This window comes from Aptenodytes patagonicus, chromosome 4 (genome assembly GCF_965638725.1).
Source record: "Aptenodytes patagonicus chromosome 4, bAptPat1.pri.cur, whole genome shotgun sequence".
In the NCBI taxonomy this organism is placed as follows: domain Eukaryota; kingdom Metazoa; phylum Chordata; class Aves; order Sphenisciformes; family Spheniscidae; genus Aptenodytes; species Aptenodytes patagonicus.
The window spans coordinates 70,326,419-70,346,761 of NC_134952.1; the positions used below are offsets into that span (position 1 = coordinate 70,326,419).

At 39.2% G+C, this 20,343-nt stretch overlaps 1 protein-coding gene across 1 annotated transcript in view; it reads right to left on the reverse strand.

Moving 5' to 3' along the window:
• Window positions 1-19,710, reverse strand: part of HHIP (hedgehog interacting protein) — a 71,587-nt gene extending 51,877 nt beyond the window's left edge. Inside the window, exons 1-4 of the mRNA XM_076337665.1 lie at window positions 19,444-19,710; window positions 12,277-12,472; window positions 4,857-5,013; window positions 3,865-4,066 (exon numbers count right to left, since the gene is read on the reverse strand). Of these exons, the coding sequence (XP_076193780.1) occupies window positions 3,865-4,066; window positions 4,857-5,013; window positions 12,277-12,472; window positions 19,444-19,710 (822 nt within the window). The remainder of the gene's footprint in view (window positions 1-3,864; window positions 4,067-4,856; window positions 5,014-12,276; window positions 12,473-19,443) is intronic.
• Window positions 19,711-20,343: the final 633 nt, after the last annotated feature.

Here is a 20,343-nt window from a genome sequence, read left to right on the forward strand (position 1 = left end):
TTAGCAACTTCTTCGTTAAGATCCATTCATGGCTTCCACCAACTAAGTTGAAAAATAGAAGATCAAAAAAGCATTCCTGCTAACTGTGCTGTCAAAGAGGATTAGAAATTGGGAGATGTGCAGAGAAAAATTGTTTCTTAAGCTCTTCAGAGCTTTTTTTTTTTTTTTTTTTAATCTCCAGGAATCCTGCATCTAATTTTCTCTTGACTAGGGCCTCCAGGAAGCACAAGCTACCATCATCCATTCATGGCATCTCTCTCTGTTATGAAATACTTCTACATGCTTGTGCCAATTCCTTCTGAGATACTGGCAGCATATAAAATTATCACTTCTCTTTTATTTGAACTCCTTAAAATTAAATCACATAAGTGTCAGTAGATTTTACTGCAGCAACCATTTTCAAGCAGAGACCTCAATGACTTCAATGAACATTAAAAGCCAATGGACCAATAAAACATATGCATCAGGTTGTACCACTCTTCTTACTTAATTTCCATTTATATCCACAGACCTTCACAGGAGCGACCAACAAGAAGCAACTCCAGATAATCCTGTTTATGTGCTTAGGTTAGCAGGACCAGTGAAGAAGCCCTACAAGCTTGCTCACAGCAATGTTAGGGGCTCAAAATGAATTTCATCAGCACGGGGACCATTAGTTCCATTAGAGGAACAAAACAGCATCTTTTTAGGCGGGTATCGTGGCTGATTGCTGTACAATGCAGTCACCTCTCTTCCTCTGTTTTTGTATATTGTTTTCCTCCTTATCTGACTGCCAGTGCTGTGATGAGTAAAATGATGTTAGTGAGATCAGCACTAAAATCCAGGATTATTTTTATGAAGGAAATATGTCATTTCTGTTTCTTGGTTATATCAGCCTCAAGATAGTTTTAAGTATATTCTTTGGAAAATCATGATGCAACAGATTTGCTGCTTTGTCACAATATAATGATTTTATCACTCCTAAATTTCCTCTTTACATTAGAAAAAGAAGAGAAAATCAACCACCGCTATTTTACTCCATCTATCAACATTAAAAATATCTTATTGGGATAGCTGTCCAAAATGCTTTTCAGAGGCATCAATTTAAATTACTTTTCATTCAACCACAGCTGCATAATTATTATTGTAATTATTTACTGGATACAACATATATCTATAAAAGTTTGAAAAAATACTTTTACTATTGTCACTAGAGTGAAGTATTTGTTCGTATTTCAGATACAGACAAAAATTTAACAGAAACTGCTATTTTCAGACACGTGGGTATAAGAGAGAAAATTTTTACACTTTTTTTTAGGGAAAAAGAATTGTTTGCCTTTTCTTGCTCCGAGGTTGGAAAAGAGGTGAACAGTTTTTGTTTACATCAATGAAGGGTTTCTACGTTAATTCAAGAATAACATTACATGGATGATGTTATATAGGAATTGACTAGATATTTCGGTTAAAATCTATGAATCTGTGTAAAAGAACAGAGGACTCAAAAAAGGCAACTTGTTACCTTGGCAAAACACTTCACTGGAACATATGGGCCTAAGTTTGACCAGGGACAACTAAAAATTAATTGATTTCATTTTACTTTTTCACTTACACCACTATATGAGAAGAATCAGGCACATCGAGCAAAATGTATACATACAAATTCATCTATCTGACACTACAAGCATTTCTTGAGTAAGCAGAGAGGTCACATTCAGCGATTCTCACACTTTGCATGTGGATGCAGTGTTTTAGATAGGTTTTTTTTTTTTTTAATTGCTGGCTGTACACTATCTGCACTACCTGCTGGAAAATTGTCTATCCACATAGTATTCTCCATTACTGATTTCTAGTTTTAAAGTTTATAACAGGTAAGTAAAATCAAATACCCTTCAAGTTGTCTATTTTGATGGAATAATTGCTACCGTTGTCACAGTGATCTTGCATCCTTGTAGGTAAAGGACCATGGATAATGATTATAGGAATCAGACTGCAGGGGATAAACATAAAAATGTTTAAGAACCCTTGTTTTAAAACTACCATTTGGATTATGTGGGTTTTGTTTTATTCTATTTATTTATTATTTTATATAATGTACTCATTCCTCAAATTCTGTCCCCCTTCTATTTAAGAGCTGGAGTATTGCTTCTAGGCACATTCCCTTTCTCCTTACCTGTGAAGTACATAAAGCCTCCGTTCTTGCCAGCCTGCATTAAACACTGCAATACAATTATCCTCAGTCACTGGACTGTTATCTCAGGGAATTGAATTAGACTTTCTAGCTTAGAGAACATCAAATTATTTACATAAAATGTTATAGTTGAAACAGATCCAGTTTAGAGTGTTATATGATGGTTAGGGTAGTAAAGACTAAAAAGATCAGGTCACTGATTTAAAACAGAACTAAAAGTTGAATCTGAATCTGTGGGTAGCTGTTGAGAGTCTTATCAAGCAGGCTATGGCCTATTAAGAAGCATGGAAAATCAGTTTTCTATTTAGCCTTTCCTCTAAGTTCCAGCTGTAAAAGTTTCCTCAAGGAAGGTGTGTTTGGGACTGATAGCAGTTCTGTGGAAAGTTTCAGTGTCAGTTTTTCACAAGTACAAACTATCAGAATTTTCAGTTAAGAAATATGAAACAGCCGTAGATCGATGTTCAAAAATACCCCTGATAAGTTCCTTCTATTTTGGTCTCTTGAACATAATGGTTAGCTACAGAGGCACAAAGGGAAGTGTTCAGGAAATCACAGAATCACATAGATTGGTTCTTTTCCTGAAAAAGGTGTAATATCTTTAACTTCTCTCTCTCTTCCAACACAAACTAAAAATCTCTGAGATTTTGTCTCGGAAAAGACTATCTTAATTGGCTTATTGCCCTTAGAGCTGAAACACAAAATGATTAGTTAGCATGTGCTACGCATTTTAAATCGATATGGTTTGTCACAATTATTATTAAAGATTACTCTGTCAAGAGTATGTCAATATATCTTTCATCCATGAAGGCTTTATGATATATAGTCCTGACTGTTCTAGGCAAAACCCGATTACAATTTAAATTCGCTTTATGTATCTGGATTTTACTTGCATTACCACTCTAAAACGTGACAAGAAATCAACATGGAACAACACTTACGACATTCCCAAAGTAAAATATCCCCCAACAGGCTTACGAGTTTTCCATTAGTAGTTACCCCATACCTAGATGTAATTTCTTACCTCCACCCTCCAATGTACTCCCATCAGTGCCCATTCAGCATTCACTCCCCTGGCCGTGAAAGCCTTCCCATTAAACACAATGAAAGCTGTTGCACCAACCCGCCCGCAAGCAGTCACTTTTTACGTGCATCTCAAATACATGCTGTTTTAAAGCAGCCTCCCACCAAGGGCAGCTTGTGCCACATTTGAGGTTGAGCCAAGAGGGAGTGAGCACCCCTGCCCCTCTCCCGGGGGTCCCTGAGCGCTCCCAGGCCCCCTCCTGTGTCCGGCTCCCAGGGCATCGCTGAGCACCCACAGGTCAGGGGAGGCCCTGAGCCAAACTTGCTCCCACTGGAATCACAGCAAAACTCGGCTGAATTCAGTGGGACGGAAATGAGCCCAAAGGATGAAAATACAAAGATAATGCTGTGGGATGCTGGTGTTGGATAGTTTCTTCTGAATTTAAAGTGAGGGAAAAATGAAGGGAAAGAGAAAAATGTGATGACAGTTACAAGATGCTATGTTTTCCCTTCCAGAAACAAGGAAGTTTTCACTTCTTTGCCAGATAGAACTGTAGTGTCTGTTGTCATTACTCTTCTTTTTTATTATTTAAATTAATTTCTGAAAAACATTTCTTCCCTTTTTCCCCATATACAGGCTAAAATATAAACAGGTAGAAATAAGTATAAAATCCAACCTTTATTCCACTTTGAACAAGCTTGTGTATATCCAAAAAAGGTTCCTTGAGTATGTCTCCTTCAGGACTGAAAATCTTCACATATCCTTCTTTCTCAAGAATAAAGAGGCGATGGGATCCATCCCCACAATGTACTGCTCCAACAGGCTGCCTTAGTCCACTCACAACCTCCTGAATACAGAAGCAGTTGTGCTTGTGTTTTCTAAAAAAAATTTTAAAAAATAGTGAGAAATTCCTTCTTTCTCGTAACCATGACACAACAATGTCCCTAAAAGATAAAATGATTGTTCTGCAGTGAAATTAAAAACACAGTTATACAATCCAGAATAAATTATTTCCTAGAATGTATGCAAGCAGATAATACTGAAAATCAATTTGAACTTCACTTGAGCAAAATTTGGTTTGTATACAAGAAAGAGAAAATTAATTCATCTTAGATCTGAAATGTAGAGGAATAGAAGAGAAAAAATTTGGTAAAAAAGAGAACAATTTATAAATAAAAAATTTCCACCATACAATAAACATAGTAAATCCCAGCAATTTGACAAAATTTGGTTTCTAAAACCCATTTAAAAAAATTGACAATCTAATTTAATTATTTTCACAAAGAAAAATACATGAATGAAATAAATTGAAAATCATGAAATCAATATTTTACTAATAAACTTATTGTAGTTGTTAGTAACATTAAATTCAGGTAGAAATTACTTCCTAGAACTATGTATGATCCACAGGGTGGACCATAACCAAGATCCACAGGGTGGATCAAACCAGTATTCTAACACCTTTTCAGCAACGCAAATATCAAATGGTACTGAAATATTGAAGCTAATGTAACTTTCTCTTTTGACGTACATTAGCAGCAGCAAAAGAAAGTAACATCTGGAAAACACAGCTGCTGAGCATAAGCACACACTGAGCTGTTTCACTGTGAAAACCACAGGCTTTGCTAAGGTTTTTTTTCAGATTAAACAGCATTTATCTTTATGAACCTGCTGATCTCTTCCTCTTTGTCATATTCTTCCATGTGGTCCAGGGAGTTAGAAGCTGGCCCTCGCACTTGTTTTCTTGGAAAATCTGGAAAGCATACACCACCATCTTTTCTTGCATAGTAAAAGCAAAACTCATCAGCTGTAGTTTGGAGAAAACCTTAAAAATGCAAAAGAGTATACAAATGTTTAGCGTGTTGTCATGTCTGCAGTTTTGTGCCATCAAACTAATCTTTAAATAGATTATATATTGAGTGGAAAAAGGAGTCATTTTAAACAAAGTGCTATCTGCAAAAAAGGCCTGCTCTGCATAAATACAAACTGAGTATTACCTTTTATAGTTTACTTATCTGTATTTGTATTAAACCTTATTTTCAGTGTGCTTAAATAAAAATACCAATTCATTCAAAATGACACTACAGTTCACTCATTAAAAAATTAAGAGACAAAGTTCAGAGTTGAGGCTGTGATACACTTTTCGCTAATTTTAACCCTATTAATCAAGTGTAGTATCTGCTGTAAAATAGCTTGAGCAGCTTTCATTTAACTTTTTTTTTTTTTAAGTGGCTTGTTGTAGTAAAAATTTCAGTAAAGACTTTGGTAAAAGACATGCAGTAAAGACTTTGTGGAATGCTGGCAGCAAAGGACATCAGTCGGAGAGGTGAATAATTAGTTGTCTCAGAAAGCGGGAAGCACTGCTGAAAACTGCACCGTGTTGACATGCAGTTGGCCTCTGGTTGACTTCCAGCATTAGAGTGGGTGTCCCATCGCGAGGTCTACTTCCTCAGCCCCCATCCCCTGAAAAGGGGGATATGTCTCATGCTGCATCGGAGCTGGCTTTAAGCTGGCTTGGGCGAAAGGTGGTCTTTAGGTTTTACATTAAAATGGGAAGGAGTTCGAAGACCCAGGGAAACGAGAAGTTGGTAAAATGAGAGCCTTTGAGGAAAAACCCTGCCACTACTGATATTACACTATGTTTAATGACAGCAAAAGTATCTATTTCTGGCCACAAACCTATTTCTAGTCATTTCTATCCAGTTTTCAATAATTAGTATTAAATCTAAGAAGATAGAATTTGGCTAGTTATACGTGTACTATTTTACTAAAACATTGTTAAGATAGTGTCTTAAGTTACCTTCATTCCTCTTTGCATTATTGGCATACTGTGTTAGGATGTACTGTGGTCCAGGACATAACTCACAGGATACACAGAATTAGCACTTAATTGGAATGAGAGGCCTAATTTATGCACGGCTTTACCACTTGTGAATAACGCAGTAATCCATAGATCTTGGCCATAAACCTCTGGCTTACAACGTACAATAAGAGCTGATCAGGGACAGCTGTGTTTCACTGGAAAATCCCAATTTCTTAAAAGCAAACCTTTTTCAGAAACATTATCAGTTTTGACAAAATTTTAGTTAAGATGATGTTTCTGGTCCCAACTCAAACTTCTGGTCTAAATGGAAAAGAGAGAAACAGACAGCAAACCTCGTATCACTATACTCCAATGTCTTGTAATTAGGGTGTTTCATTAGGAAGAGGAATATTCAGGTCAATGCCCCTCATCTGTCAGGCAAGAGTTTGACCCTAAGTGTCCCATTTCCCAAGTAAATGTCCTAACAACGACTTTATTAGCTATCCTGGGGTGGTCTCTCTGTGGCTTTCTTCATGGAAAATTTCGAAAGAGTTCAATTTCTTCCTTATGTGGAATAGGAAAATTTTTTAGATCCCAGAATTTTTGTGGAGTGGAAAGCCTTTCCCACCCAACTATACTTCTTTTCATATGCATCTTCCTTTAAAAATATTGGAAAAATAACACGACAAAGCCTGCCTTTGGTTTCTATAAAATAATATCTGGAAACACGTGGTAGTGCGTTGTGGTGTAAAAGTTTAATTACCATGATTTGGAGCTTCAGTAAATATCATCTCTGAGGAGCTGGTTTTAATTTATAGTAGTTATTTGGAGAAAATGGGAGATACTATTTCAAGTGGAACAACTGAAGAGGAACTCTGATATAATCACGGAGTAGTATTCCAAGGCTTATCGATATAATGCCAAAATCAAAGGTAATCTAAAATCTTGCTGTTGAATTATTCGACTTAAGAAATGCACAGTTTTGTCTTTAATAATTTATTTCTCTAGGCACAGTGGGTCATTCAAGCAAATGCAATAGCAAATTAGAAGTGTACAATTTCTAAGCATTTCTAGAATTTTCCAAGTATACCATCTACTATTTACTAAAGATAAACTACTCTTGGCTGGAATGTTATCTTTAGTCAGAAAAACTGAGAGCATATTATGATCATATTGTTTACTCAGTACATGTTCATTTCAAATAACAATCAGATGCAAACTCACTTGACTAATGCCTTATGCAATGCCTTTGCTTATATGTAAGACTAATCCCTTTTCCTTATGAAATATTTTGTCATGCATTTAAGTACATGTTGCACTGCATTTGCAAATGCAATAGCATTTGCTATTTAGCAAACCCATCAGCAGGTTCCAACAAAGGATAAGGCTTATGTTCCATTTTCCTTAGAAATGCTCGTAAAAAGGGGGGTTTGAATTAAACTATGAAAATCAGCCAGTAAATTGCTAAAATGTTGCATTACTGGAAGGAATGTAACCTCTGTAAATACAGTTTCACCTGTGTATTAGGGATGGAATTTTGTTCTATCAAAACCACAGTAATTTACAAAAAAAAAAAAATCTGCTTGTGTTATGTATGCTAGATTCAACATACTAACAGCTTCACTAAAGGCAGTTAGAAAAACGTTTGCTTCTACTCTCCCATCTGCTTGTAGCCATTTAATGTTTTCTTTATTGTGCTTAGATTGTAAGGTCTTTAGTGTAGAATTTGCCATTTTGTTCAGTGTTTGTAGAGTGTCCAGAAGAATGGTCCCTGACAAGTGCCCCTAAGCACTAGAATTGTTTGGAGAAAAAAAAAAAAAGATCATTTTGCTCAGTCTGAGTTTATTCAACAGCTCTGTCACTGTCCTCTATGAGAACCATGCCTAATAAGGACTGCAACATTTGGTCCTGTGTGAATTTCTGTACTTATTACTTTATTTTAAAAGACTCATACATATCATTACAAATTTCCTGCCAGCTGTGTATGTGTTGACAGAGCAGTGCCCATGTTAACAAAGAAAACTGAAATCACAAAGGAAGATTAAACATAATGTTTAAGTGTTGTACATGTCAGATTTTGCACAGGCTTGCATTTCTATGCTTTTAAAACTTTCTGTCTTGCAAATAAGAATCAAACTACAGACTTTTCAGTTAAGGCAGTTACAGTGAAGGCTTTCTGTGTTTGCCTTTATAAAAAACTGTGGGAATAAGTTGCATGATTTCAAGCCTTTTCAAAATCAGGAGCTGATCCTCACCTCCTCTCTCCACTTGTGTTTGCTGTCAGTTATTCCTCACACTGTATCTTCCTTCCTATCCTACCTTCACCAAATTCCACTTCACTGGATTCCCTGCTTACTCATCCCCCTGCCTCTTCTCTTTGATATACAACTCAAACGTCGTGGTAGCATTTGTCCCGGTCTTTACAGCAAGTCAAGTTCCCATTCACTCCCTTCCTTGTTTGCACTGCACACAGGATTAAACACCATCCACTCATCTGAGTAGACCTACACTGACTGAGAGAGCATCTGGAAATCAGGCTCACCGGCTTTATTCCTGCTATGACCTTGAGCATACAGTTCAGTATTGTGTAAAAGAAGCGTTTTCCTGGGTTGGGTTTTTTTTTTTCTGATTTGTACTTTTGACACCTAGATGTGAATTCGTTCACAAAAACCACATTCTCCTCTCCCTTCTCAGCTCTCAGTGAAAACGAAATAAAAGAAGTGATTCCAGACTGATTGTTTCAAAATGTAGTAAGTTCAGTGGTAGCTCACATCATTTCCTACTAGTTTTCAAGTGACTAGTGGCTCTCTTGTCATACTCACACATTGCACGTACCTGTACACAGGCAGTGCCAGGGTTAATCCCCTTGATGCTCTTGTTAGCAGTAGCAACATTATGAGCCACTAGTATTTTTCTGCAGGTTGACTATGTTGACTGTGGCTATTAGTCGACTATGTTAGAACTTCTGGAAGTGTTGTGTGGGTTGCAGAATTTCTTAGATTTCCAGCATTTTGAGCTGGGGTGCCCCTGTTTGGAGTTAAAAAATTCATATCAAGCATCTGTTCCGGTAATGCCTGGATTCAGATCTGGGCCTGGATCCGAATTCACCCACAATCATCTGGAACCCATTTCTTCAAATGAAAACAACGGAGAGCACATAGTTCAAACTCCGTCCGATGTCCTTGGATGGCAGAACGCACCGTGGCTGTGGCACAGGTTTGTTCCTTAGAATATGTCACTTTCAGTGGCATGGATCAAGTTTCTGCTCATGCCTAAAGGGAGAATCAGCCGTGCCTTTCTTTACTAGCTATGTTAATAATAAATATTAGACAGTCTTCTCTTATGACCTTGGAAAACTTAAAATTCATATTGATTGAAGATAATTCATTAAGTCACTTAACTCCAGTGTCTCCATCAGTAATCACTTAAACTGAGTCTTACAGTAAAGATCGGATGAGAAATAATGAGAACAGTCACCTGAGATGAAGCAGGGAAGTTCTAATCTCATAGACTTTGTGAAACATTACACCCTCCTGCATTAACATATCCATACAATCCTAACAGCTATCGTTATTATTCTGTTTGAATAAAAAATTGGGTCCACTTTTTCTTTGGATATTCCTAAAGAAGTCAATGGAAGTTCTGATACAGTCATAACTGGTGGGCAAACTGCTGTCTTCAAAAGAGTTAACCAAGGATCTGCTAGAGTTTTCGTCTTTGCAAAAAAAGACAGGACAATAAATAAATTTCTGGAGCTAACTCATGAAAAAACCTGATGTGTAATTTCTCAGTCTTCTTGGTTAATATGTACCGCCAAAATTTCAATTCCAGAAAAGATGCTTCCTATCTTAAATCACTAATAATATTTCTCAATTGTGCAGGACTTAAGGGATAAAATTATTTTTGTAGTCAGCAATTTCCTTAAGCTCCTTTGTATTGGTGTTCAGAAACAATTAGCACTCCCTAATGGAGGAAGAGTAATTATTTGACTTTTTAACAAATGCACAGTGAATCATTGCCAGAGACCTTGGGTTTCGGGGCCTGTTAATTTCCAACTCTTTGTTTAATCCTCCAGGCTAAGCTGGAAACATAGCTTCCACATTTTCTATTTTTTTCTTTCTTTTGCAATAAATATTATTATGGATATACGGGTCTCCCAAGTAAAATAGAAAACCCAAATAAGTTGTTATTTTAATTATTTATATTTTAGAATGTATAAGACTATTAAACTATATTAAAATCCTATAGGCCATTTTCTCAAAAAGAGGGACCTGAATCTTACTTAATTAATACCTTCAGGAAATCTTAGTATAGGTATCAACAACCATATGTACCAGTCAAGTCACCAAATTAACCCTGTTGGTGGATGTAAGTATGCAACAACTTTTTGTTAGTACAACCCACTTTCAGAACAAGTATTTAGAATGATTATTAGCATCTGATTGATGTAGGAAAAATCCTATTTTAACTGACGCTAAAGTATGTAAGCTCTTTTCCTGCAAAGCACAGTGCTCTGTCCAGTGCTAAAGTTATGCTTTCATCTGGTTATCTTTCAAGGCAACCTGGGTGGTCACGAAAAGCACTTGACATCTTGATGCACTTCAGCAGTTTTACATATACACAAACTTTGTAGAAAAATAAATTTGTCATTCGTCACCACATATGTTGATCTGAGGAGTGAGGTTCCTGTGGCTATAGCTCCTGTGCTGCTCAGCCCTTTCTCATTCTCTCTCCCTCCCTCCGCCTCCTCCTTCTCTCTCCCTTTTCCCTCTTTCACTTTTTCCAATTAAACAAAATGTTTCCTCAGAAACACAGAATTTCACAAAACAACTATGAGGGACTTGCTCTGCAGAATATGCTAATCATTTGCACCAGCTACAAACTCATGTCAAAAAAAGTCTTTGTGCTGACTTCTCATATGGGCCAAACATTTAGAATATCTAATCTGTTATCGCTGTTCAGCAGGCAGTCTTGGCAACTGTGATCTATTCTGCTTTGCTTTGGGGAATGTGATAAAGAGCAAGAAACAGCTGGTTTAAGAAAGCCTTAGAAACATCTCTTAGTTTATAAAGACAATAATAATATTTTCATATTTGAATGGGTTGAGATACATGTTAAACCACAGTAAAGGGAAAAAGTAAGTAAATTCAAAATGTTTTCTCACGTCAATAAAAGAACGCTGAAAAAAATCCCTGCACTCTTGGGATTTCAGAGAAAACAAGTACACACTGTACACACCGAATTAAAAAACCCTCCTCCAAATCTCATCCACTTAAACTATCCCCTTTACTCAAATATGTTTATATTATATTACAAAGCTGTGTTCATATGTCAAAAATGACTATTCACAAATTCATTTTTCATATCGTTATCAACTCTTTTTTCCAGTCTGTGTTGCTAGTAAAAAAAAGAAACTTAACCAGTTTAATTATTTTCTCCTGTGTGGCATTATTTATAAGTAGTGTTTGGACAGGGAAAAAAGCACAGTTTAAAAATTACAGTCTTGAACATATAAATAATTTACTATTGAGAATACCAAAGAAGTTATTTAACATGATAGTGTATTAAGACAGTATGTCTAAAAGAACCATCTTCTGTGGTTATTTTGTTGATATAGTTACAAGTGATAGCACACATTTGGTGACTGCCTTATACAACACAGGTCAAATTCTGGTTTTGGTTAGTCCAGCTAACTCTACTGACTACAGTGAGGAAGTGTTAGGTTAGTTAAGAATTTGGTTGTTAACAGCATGTTGGAAGCGATTCAAAGATCACAGAAGTCTATCGAATAGCTCCCTTTGATTTCAATGGGCTTTAAACCCTGTGGAAAAAACATCAGTTTCTAGGGTAACAAAACCAGAAAAAACACTTTACTCCTCAGCTTTTAGAGTCTACAGCAAACAGCCAGCATCTTTTATTTCTTGCATTTTAAAGCTATCTGTCATTTAGAATAGCCTTTTGGATGGCCAACTGCTTGTTTACATTATTTGAATGAACACGCTAATATTTCAGCAAAGGTAACAGTTTCAGGTGCCTTTGACAACAAACAATCCTGTGTTTCATGGAGAGTTTAATAGGACGGTGGCAAGAAAGTGCTCAAAATATTTACCTCGCTACATAAGATCTGCTGTGAAGACCCTGAGATATTCTGTCTTTGCTTGGGCAAAATCCCCTGGATATCAATGGGGATTTTACCCAGTGAAGAGCTGGATCTATAACCACTCAGGCAGTATCAACATTTCAAAACAGACATCCTCTAGCCCCGTATTTTGTTATAGGTTTTACCTGGTATGTGACCTCTGCAAGTATAATAGAATTCTTTACAATAGTCTTTGCACAGGTAGGGAAGAGTTAGCTCTCTTTCAGGTGTTTCCCCTTTCTCAGGTGAGTGGAATAGGTTCTGAGCGTGAGGTGAGCAGTGTGCACATTTGATTTCCTCCAGTAGCTTCGCACATTCTGTGTTGTTGGTAACAGAAAGTATCTGCAAGCCACAAACCAGAGACAAATAAACATATGACCTGTTTCCCCATCTTACAGAAAAAAAGATTGCATGATCTAATGTAATAAATAATGCTAGCAGAACAAATACAGTTAGTATAAATCATGTTTCATGTCACCGTTCCGGAAGTGCAAAAATTATTACTATGAAATGTGCAATATGTCATTAGTACAGTAAGATTTTGAGCGCTTGCTTCTCTTTCTCAGATAAGAATAATAGTACTCAAGTTATTTGATGGACTCATGCCCACAATCTCTTAATCACATAGGCAATCTCTGAACTAGAGGGATCATTTACATAAGGAGGAGCTACCGCAGCAGGCCTTCTACCCACTTCTCTTATGAGAAATACTTAAAAACCTAACTTGTAAGGTGACCTATTAAGTCTTTAGAGACTAAAAATTAAAATTCTACCATCAAAACACATCAGAAAAACCGTATCTAGGTATTTGTTAAACAGGTGTGTCTTGAACGATACCGCAGCCCGGCTACTGAAATGACGGCTGTGGAGTTCAGCAGGTGCCTTGGATTTTTCATGCTTTGAATGCCGCTCTGCTTTTTCCTCTCTCTAATGCAAACTACTTGGAGGTGGGAAAAGCTGTATGTTTTCAGACATTTCTTTTTGTAAGTGAAAAAGTAGAATTTGTTCATAACATCTTGTTTGTCTCAATATTGAAACTGTAACTTTGTCCTGAAAAAAGAGCGTACATTATGCATAGTACTTGAAGAAGCACGAAACCACGATTGATGATGTGTTTAAGTAAACACAGGAGCCTAAGGAGCGCAATGTCATCAAATCTTGAAAAATAATGGAAAACAGCATAGTTGTCTTTATTAGTCTTTGAATGCAGTGCACTTTGTTAATCTATTGTTAACCACATGGATTGTTTTTTGATCATTCATCCCAATGGTGGGTAGTGGGAAATGTGTTCTCAGTTGAGAGGGACTGAATCTGATCCAATGCAAAAACAAAGCTCAGTTTTTTTCTGCTATTTATTTAACACAGCTATAAACAAAGACTGTAAGACACTTATATTAAGAAATATTAATGCAGTAAATATTTGTATTCTGCAAAATTTATAAATATTTGTAAATAGCGCATTTGAAAATATTGACACAGTTTTGCTATAGTTCATATCTCTGAGTTAATTTGTAGAAGGACTTTCCAATGTCATTCCCTTGCAACATAACATTGAAGGGAATTATCTAAATTACTTTTGATAAAATAAGTTATTCAATGCATGAAGACTCTTGATATGTTTGAGTATGCTGTCTCATAGGTCGGCTCTCTTCTAGGATGCAGTACTTTGATAACACAGTTCTGAACTCAGCATTTTGTTTAGGGATCGTAATTACATAAACCTCAAACACTTGAGAGAAATGCACTCTCCATTGTTTTAAACAGATACGTATTCAAAATATTACACGTGGCCTGTACACAAAATCCTATTTAAAGGAACCTTAATTTAGAAGACAAACTCTTTCCAGGAAAATTTAATCTTACCATACATATATTGTCAAAAGGCCATCTGAAACGTGCACTAAAGTTTAGTGGCATAAGTTGGACCACTGATCAGAAGAACACCATTTGGCTTCTACCCTTATTCTGGAAGAGCTGCCATTGGCTTCAAAAAGAATTCCTCCAGATTTGCCAGGATCGTTAAATGCATTAAATGTTCTGTTCTTTAGACTACTATTCTCAGACTATCCTCAGCTTCATAGCACCTGCAATTAAGTAATGTGACTAACATCTGCCACGTGTGGTTTATTATCTCTCTTCAGACCCTTCTTGGGAATATAATTGTCTCACATCTTCTTTTGGAAAGGGTTTGTCTCTTTTTTTTTTTCCCCCAAGCCTTGAAGACAGTAATCAATTAATTGCATATTGCATGTATGGCGAAAGGTTTGCATTGGCCCTGAATTTGTTGGGGAATTCTTTCCACAGCCACAGCCCTCTCTCTCCTGGAAAAGTTTAGATTCTTTATGCTAGACTGCTCATTTGGGCCATAGCAGCAGAACTGTTAACCTTAGTCTTCTTTCTTGAGGTTCAGATGTTGTTCTAGATATGGTAGATCTGGGGGAAAATGCCTTGAAGACAGGAACTAAAAATATAATGATAACTACAATAAACTATAACCAAAATACATAATAACTAAAACTTTGAACTTGACAATACTGCCTAGGATTGCAATCCAGGTAGTAGAGAACAGACTTTATATGCTTGCAGCAATCCACACTGCTGAGGCAATCTTCTGCATTAGCTGGACTTTCTTAAGGGATGATGGTATCCTGACCTTCTTTGCGTTGCTGTGGTTCTGATGGGAAGTGGCCTGTATAATTCAGTCAAGTCATTGTCTGCCAAATAGAACCAAGTCTGAAGCCAGTAGGGGATGATCGAAAGCACTATCCATAAATGCTAATTTTTAAGAACATTATGTCAGCAAGAAGCTGAGAGCTCTCCTGAAGTAAGGATGAAATGACCTATTTTGGTGTTTCCACCAAAGGAAAGCACATCATGACTACAGACTCTTCAAAGTACTTGCCTACATTCAGTAGTATCACCTGCTTTGCAAAAGTCTCAGATGTTTTCATCAGGGAGTTGATCTCAGGCAGTAGGCTTTCTTGTGGTAGCAGTATGATGGTGTGTTTAGAAGTACAAGTAAACACAAGGTATTACTAGGTAAATATTCAGTGTGTTTATTGAATTAACTCCCCAGTGATGCAGATAGAAAACTGTACTTCTACTGGAAGACTCCAGAACGCATTGTGAACAGGGGGAAAAAAATAAAAAATTACAGGATAGCAAAGCTAATTTACTGTTTCTTGTGGAAAACGTAATTGATGTTGCCTGGTGATACAGGAGAAGTAATGCTTGCCAACATTTCAGTCCTCAAAGTTAAGACAAAAGGATCCTAATCCCCCTGAGCAGCTGCTATCCAGGAATTAACCACAGGAATTCACCCCCTCATGTCATTTCTGGAATGAATCTTGGTCCTATAATAGCTAATCGGAAGATTAAGGAATGAGAGTCAATCAATTATCTGAAAATCAAGTACAATGTTATTTAACTTTTAGAATGCTCAGGCAAAATAGGGTGATAACATTTGCTCTGTGTGAGGTCTGGTGTATAACTCTGTCCTGCCTGGGAGATAGGACAACCTTTCTATTCTGAATTTCAGTAAGTCGATAATGTATTTATCCTGGAGTATGTTAAACCAGTTTTAAGCGAAAGCTGAAATACTTATTTGAATGAAGCTTTTTCTGTTGGATCTCTACTTTGAAAATGACCTTAAAGTTGACAGTGGCTTTGGTCTTTTGAAGAAATGTAAACTAATTTCCTGCTTCAATTTTTAAAGTCGTATGTGAAACCATCAAACTGCAGTGGTTTAAACTAACTGTGCTCTGGAAAATATGTAGAACTTCCAAACATTTATTGCAACATGCCTAATAATGATTATGCCTGCTGCTGACTAATTTACAACATCTGTAAGATCATCCTTTCATCTCTAGCCACACGAAAGTAAAACAGGTAGACTAAAGGTAAGATAAATCCTGGAATGCGCAGGAAAGCATAGCATACTAAATTGGTTTATCAACAAAAAGAATAGTGCAAAGAAGAAGAAACAAGATGACACAATAGACAGAAATTCTTTACGTTGAATATTGTCATCTGTTTTGTGTACTCTGTCATATCTAGTTTGAGAAAGGCAATATAATTTTGATGTTAACAGAAAAAAAAACAGTGAAACAAGTCATTGCATTAAGCCGTATTTGATATACAAGCATTTATGTCTAAAAATCATATGCTTACGAGATTGTTCAGCTGTTGGCTTGAACATATGCTTCTTCTGTATTATAGTGCTGGATTATGTCATTAAAGAGTTCGGTTTCAATTTTAGGGTAATATGTAAATAGATCATTGTACAAAGGCAGCTGTTAAAGGGACCCCAAGATGAGTTATTTGTTTAGTTGGATGTGTTCAACAATAGCCTTTGTTCGTGAAAGAGCCAGAGCAAACAAATGATTGTAAAAGGGCACACTTGAAAACAATTACTTTTCACCCATTCCTTGACAGCCTTGGCTGTGAAACCATCCAAGGTAGAGAGGACTTCTTTGCCTGTCCGGCTGTAAGCAAACTTTTAGAAAAACTGGTATTACAATGTTTGCCTGGGATGTAGTAGCCCTTCATGAACAAGGGGATATTGCAGAAAACTAGAAGACAAAGAGTTAAATGTCAACAACAGGATGCAAAAATCTAACTTGAGCCAGCGCAATGTTGTATCTGCTCATTATGGTAGCTCCATTTTTGTTCCCAAAACCGTAGGCAATGGTAGTGTTTTCATTATAAACACAGATCAATAATTTGGTCAAAAATTCTCAAAGACCCGGCACCTTAACCAAGAAGCTCTTACGAAAATGTCCACTGAGCATGCTCATTTTTTATCTTTTTTTTTAAAGAAGCTAGCGTTCAGATTTCTGTTAATGTCATAGCCACTCCATCGTGTAAATATACGATGGAGTTTAAAAAAGCTGGGTTTGGAACTGTAGTAGAACACAGCTTAAAAAATGTGCTTTTAGAAAAGTTCCATTCAAATGTATTCCATAATAGCTTGCCATGTCTTTTATGGAATGACCACCTCATTCTCTCAGGTATAAATGACATATATCTTGACATTTTTTCTAAACATACATTGATATGATAAAGCAGATTTGCGAGTTTCATAAATGTTAATCTTTGGTGAAAAACAGTCTGATTTTAAAACCTTGTAAAATAATATTCCTTAAAAAGTGTAATTTATATTTAAAAAAACAGGTTCAACAGCTCAGAAATAGCTACTGTGGCATATATGGTCAATTCCTCACATTTCTATCAGGTTTTTAGCACCGTTAGTAAAAAAAAACACCCAAAGGGAATTAAAAGATATTTTCAAGGAATAGTAAGAAGAGAATAAACCCTTCAACTGCCTGGAGATTGAAAACTAACCAAAATTCAACTTCCAATTTACTGCATTCAGCCAATTACTACAAGGGTCTCCAAGCATTGAATAATCTTGGTAGCATATATGCCACCGAGACATTGCAACAGGGTGAATTAAGGACATATTTTCCAGTCCTTTTTTTTTTTTTTTTCCTTTTTCCCAGCTAGATCTTTCAGGTTATCTGTGTGTGGTTAGTTTATAGTTGAATTCAATTATCACACAGGAGCTTAATGACACTGTCTCTAGACAACATGAAGAAATATATCTGCCTTGAATCTCAAACTGCTGCTGCATATGGTATGAATAAAGAGAGATCTGCAGCTGAAAACCTGCAGTAAGACAGTTCTCACTCATCTGGGAATAGAGGGGGTAGGACAAATGCTCCCTCAAAAGGCATGAACATTTGGACAGAGCTGGGGACTGAAGGAGAATGATGTTCTCCAGTTTCACCCATTAGTGAACCAACTAACAAACACAATGGTGTTGTTGTTATTCTTTTGCCATAAGCAACAGGACTCTGTGTGTGGGCAGCAGTTTAGTGGGGAGGAGGATAAGTCGACCCCTTTTTGTCCTATTGATTTTTTCCTATTTGCATGACTTGAGCAAATTAAATGATGCAATATGGCTTTTTGTTACAAAACAAAGTGAGAGATACCACCCAGACACATATGTTGATTCGTAGAAGCTGTTTACATGAGAATGGAGTGAAATCTACCGTGAACTGAGCATAAAAATTCGATTCAGGCTGGGTATTTTTTTTTTATTATGCTTGGGCCAGCAAGACTGAAACACAAGTTTTCCAAGAGTCTCTCAGACCTTGACAACTACAGAGTTGTAACTGAGGAATTCTTAATTAAACCTAAACCAGGATGAAAAAAAAAAAAAGAAAAAAAATAAAAAGACACCTGATTGTTTATTTCACGTGCAGTGATTCTTAATGACATTGTTCAGCAACTTCCCTCCCTGTGCGTACCCCTGGATGCAACACTGGTCATCACAGCAGAGCTTATCAAACACGGTCCTGCAGGGTTAGGCACCGGCGCGTTTGAAAATCTAAGCAACAGGCTGATAAAGAGAATTTAACTTGCTAAAGGATGCAGACAACTGACAATTTTAAGAAATCGGTGAGCAGAGGAGGTGCTTCCCTTCACATGACCGCAGCTTGAAATTGGGCAGAGGCTGCCAGGTAATGTGAAAAGGAAGACTGTCTCACGGCACCTTGTGTGAGAAACCGGTCATGAGCGAGGACTGTTAGACCGGGGTCCCAAAGCGGAAACTTCGGGGGTCTTTCGCAGCCGACAGACGTAATCGTCAGTAATACGGGGGCCCCGAGGAGGCTGGAGATCACAGACTTTTGGTACACCGGCACCACCTCCTATCCAAAAACCTTCCTGACTAAACATGTGGCGCAAATTGGACAAGATTTTTCGCCCCAGAAAAATAAACCGGAAACCACCGCCAAGTGAATCGACAGCCCCGCTGCTGCCAGTGCCCGGACGGCAGCCAAAGCCCGTCCGGCTCCTCCACCTTCCCCCGGAGCCGCGCCCGGGCAGCGGTACCTGCGGGCGGCCCGGCCCCGCTGCACCGGGCCACCGCGGCGCCCCGGGACGAGGCCGGGGCCGGGGGCCGGGGGCCGGGGCCGCAGCCACCGCCAGAAACTCTGGCGCTGCGGACAAAAAGTAACTTCCACGCACACCCGCCGGCTAGCAAAGCGCTCTCCCCGCCGAGCGCCCGTCCCCTCCAGGGCAGCGGATCTGCAGCCGGGCTCCCCGCGCCTCCCGAGGAAATAAATCAGCACCAGCGTCGTGTTTCTGCTTCGCCCTCACCTCCCAGGCAGAAACGGTCGCCCCCCGCCGCTGCATCCCCCCCGCCCGCGAACGCAGCAGGTTGGCGGCTGGTGCGCGGGCTCCACGCAAAAGAAAGAAAAGCCAAAAACCTCCCCCCCAACCCCAGAGCGGCCTTAGGTGGTGCCTACCTTCGCCTCGGCGTGCAGCAGCCCCTGCGCGTCAGTGCGGGAGCAGCAGGACAGGCGGGGGTAGAGGCCGCGGCACATCGCCTCCCCGCCGCCCGGGGCCTCCGGGGACAGCACCCGCCGGTCGCGCTTCTTCAGCCGCCTCGGCGGGGTCCCGTTGAGGCACCTTCTCCTCCGGGCGCCGCTCTCCCCAAACTTGGCATCCCCCTCGAAGAAGCACAGAACCACGGCCACCAGCAGCAGCTTAAACGGCAGCATCTTGAGCATCATGCCTGAGGGAGCGCGTGAATGCACCCAAAAAAGAGGGGGTGGGGGGAGAAGGAGGGGAATCCCACTGACTTTTCTTTGCACTTCGGATCAGGAAAACACCTCCCTCCCCCAGAAGGCGAAAGTCTGGAGGAGAATAGTAACAGTAGCAATTAAAAAGCCTAGGGAAGGAAAGCACTTCGGTCACCCCCGCTTCCAAAAAGGCGGACGCGAAAAGGCAGGGACGGGGGAACAAGCCCCCGAGCCCCGGCTCGGCGGCGCGGCGGGAGGATGCTCGGAGCCGGCGAAGTTGTGCAAGGGGCACAGGTTTAGCAGCTGCCGCTGCCGCGCCGAGGCGCCGAGGCTCGGGGCGGGCCGGGCAGCGGGCGGCGGCAGCCCTTCACTTGTCGTCCCATAGGAAGGGTGTCCCCGAGGTGGGACGGCGGCGGCGGCGGCCGGGCCGGGCGATGCCCCCTCCGCTGCTGCCGGCGGCGGCTGCGGCTCACTAGGGCTCTCATGTTTCGCTCCCTCTTTTCTTCTTCTTTTTAAGCCGCGCGCGGGGAGGTGCTGCCACCGCGCGCCCTGCACGTCACCCGGCGGCACCGGCCGCGCGCGCCGCCCGCGCCGCCGCGGGGGCCCGGCGGGAAGCGGCGGCGC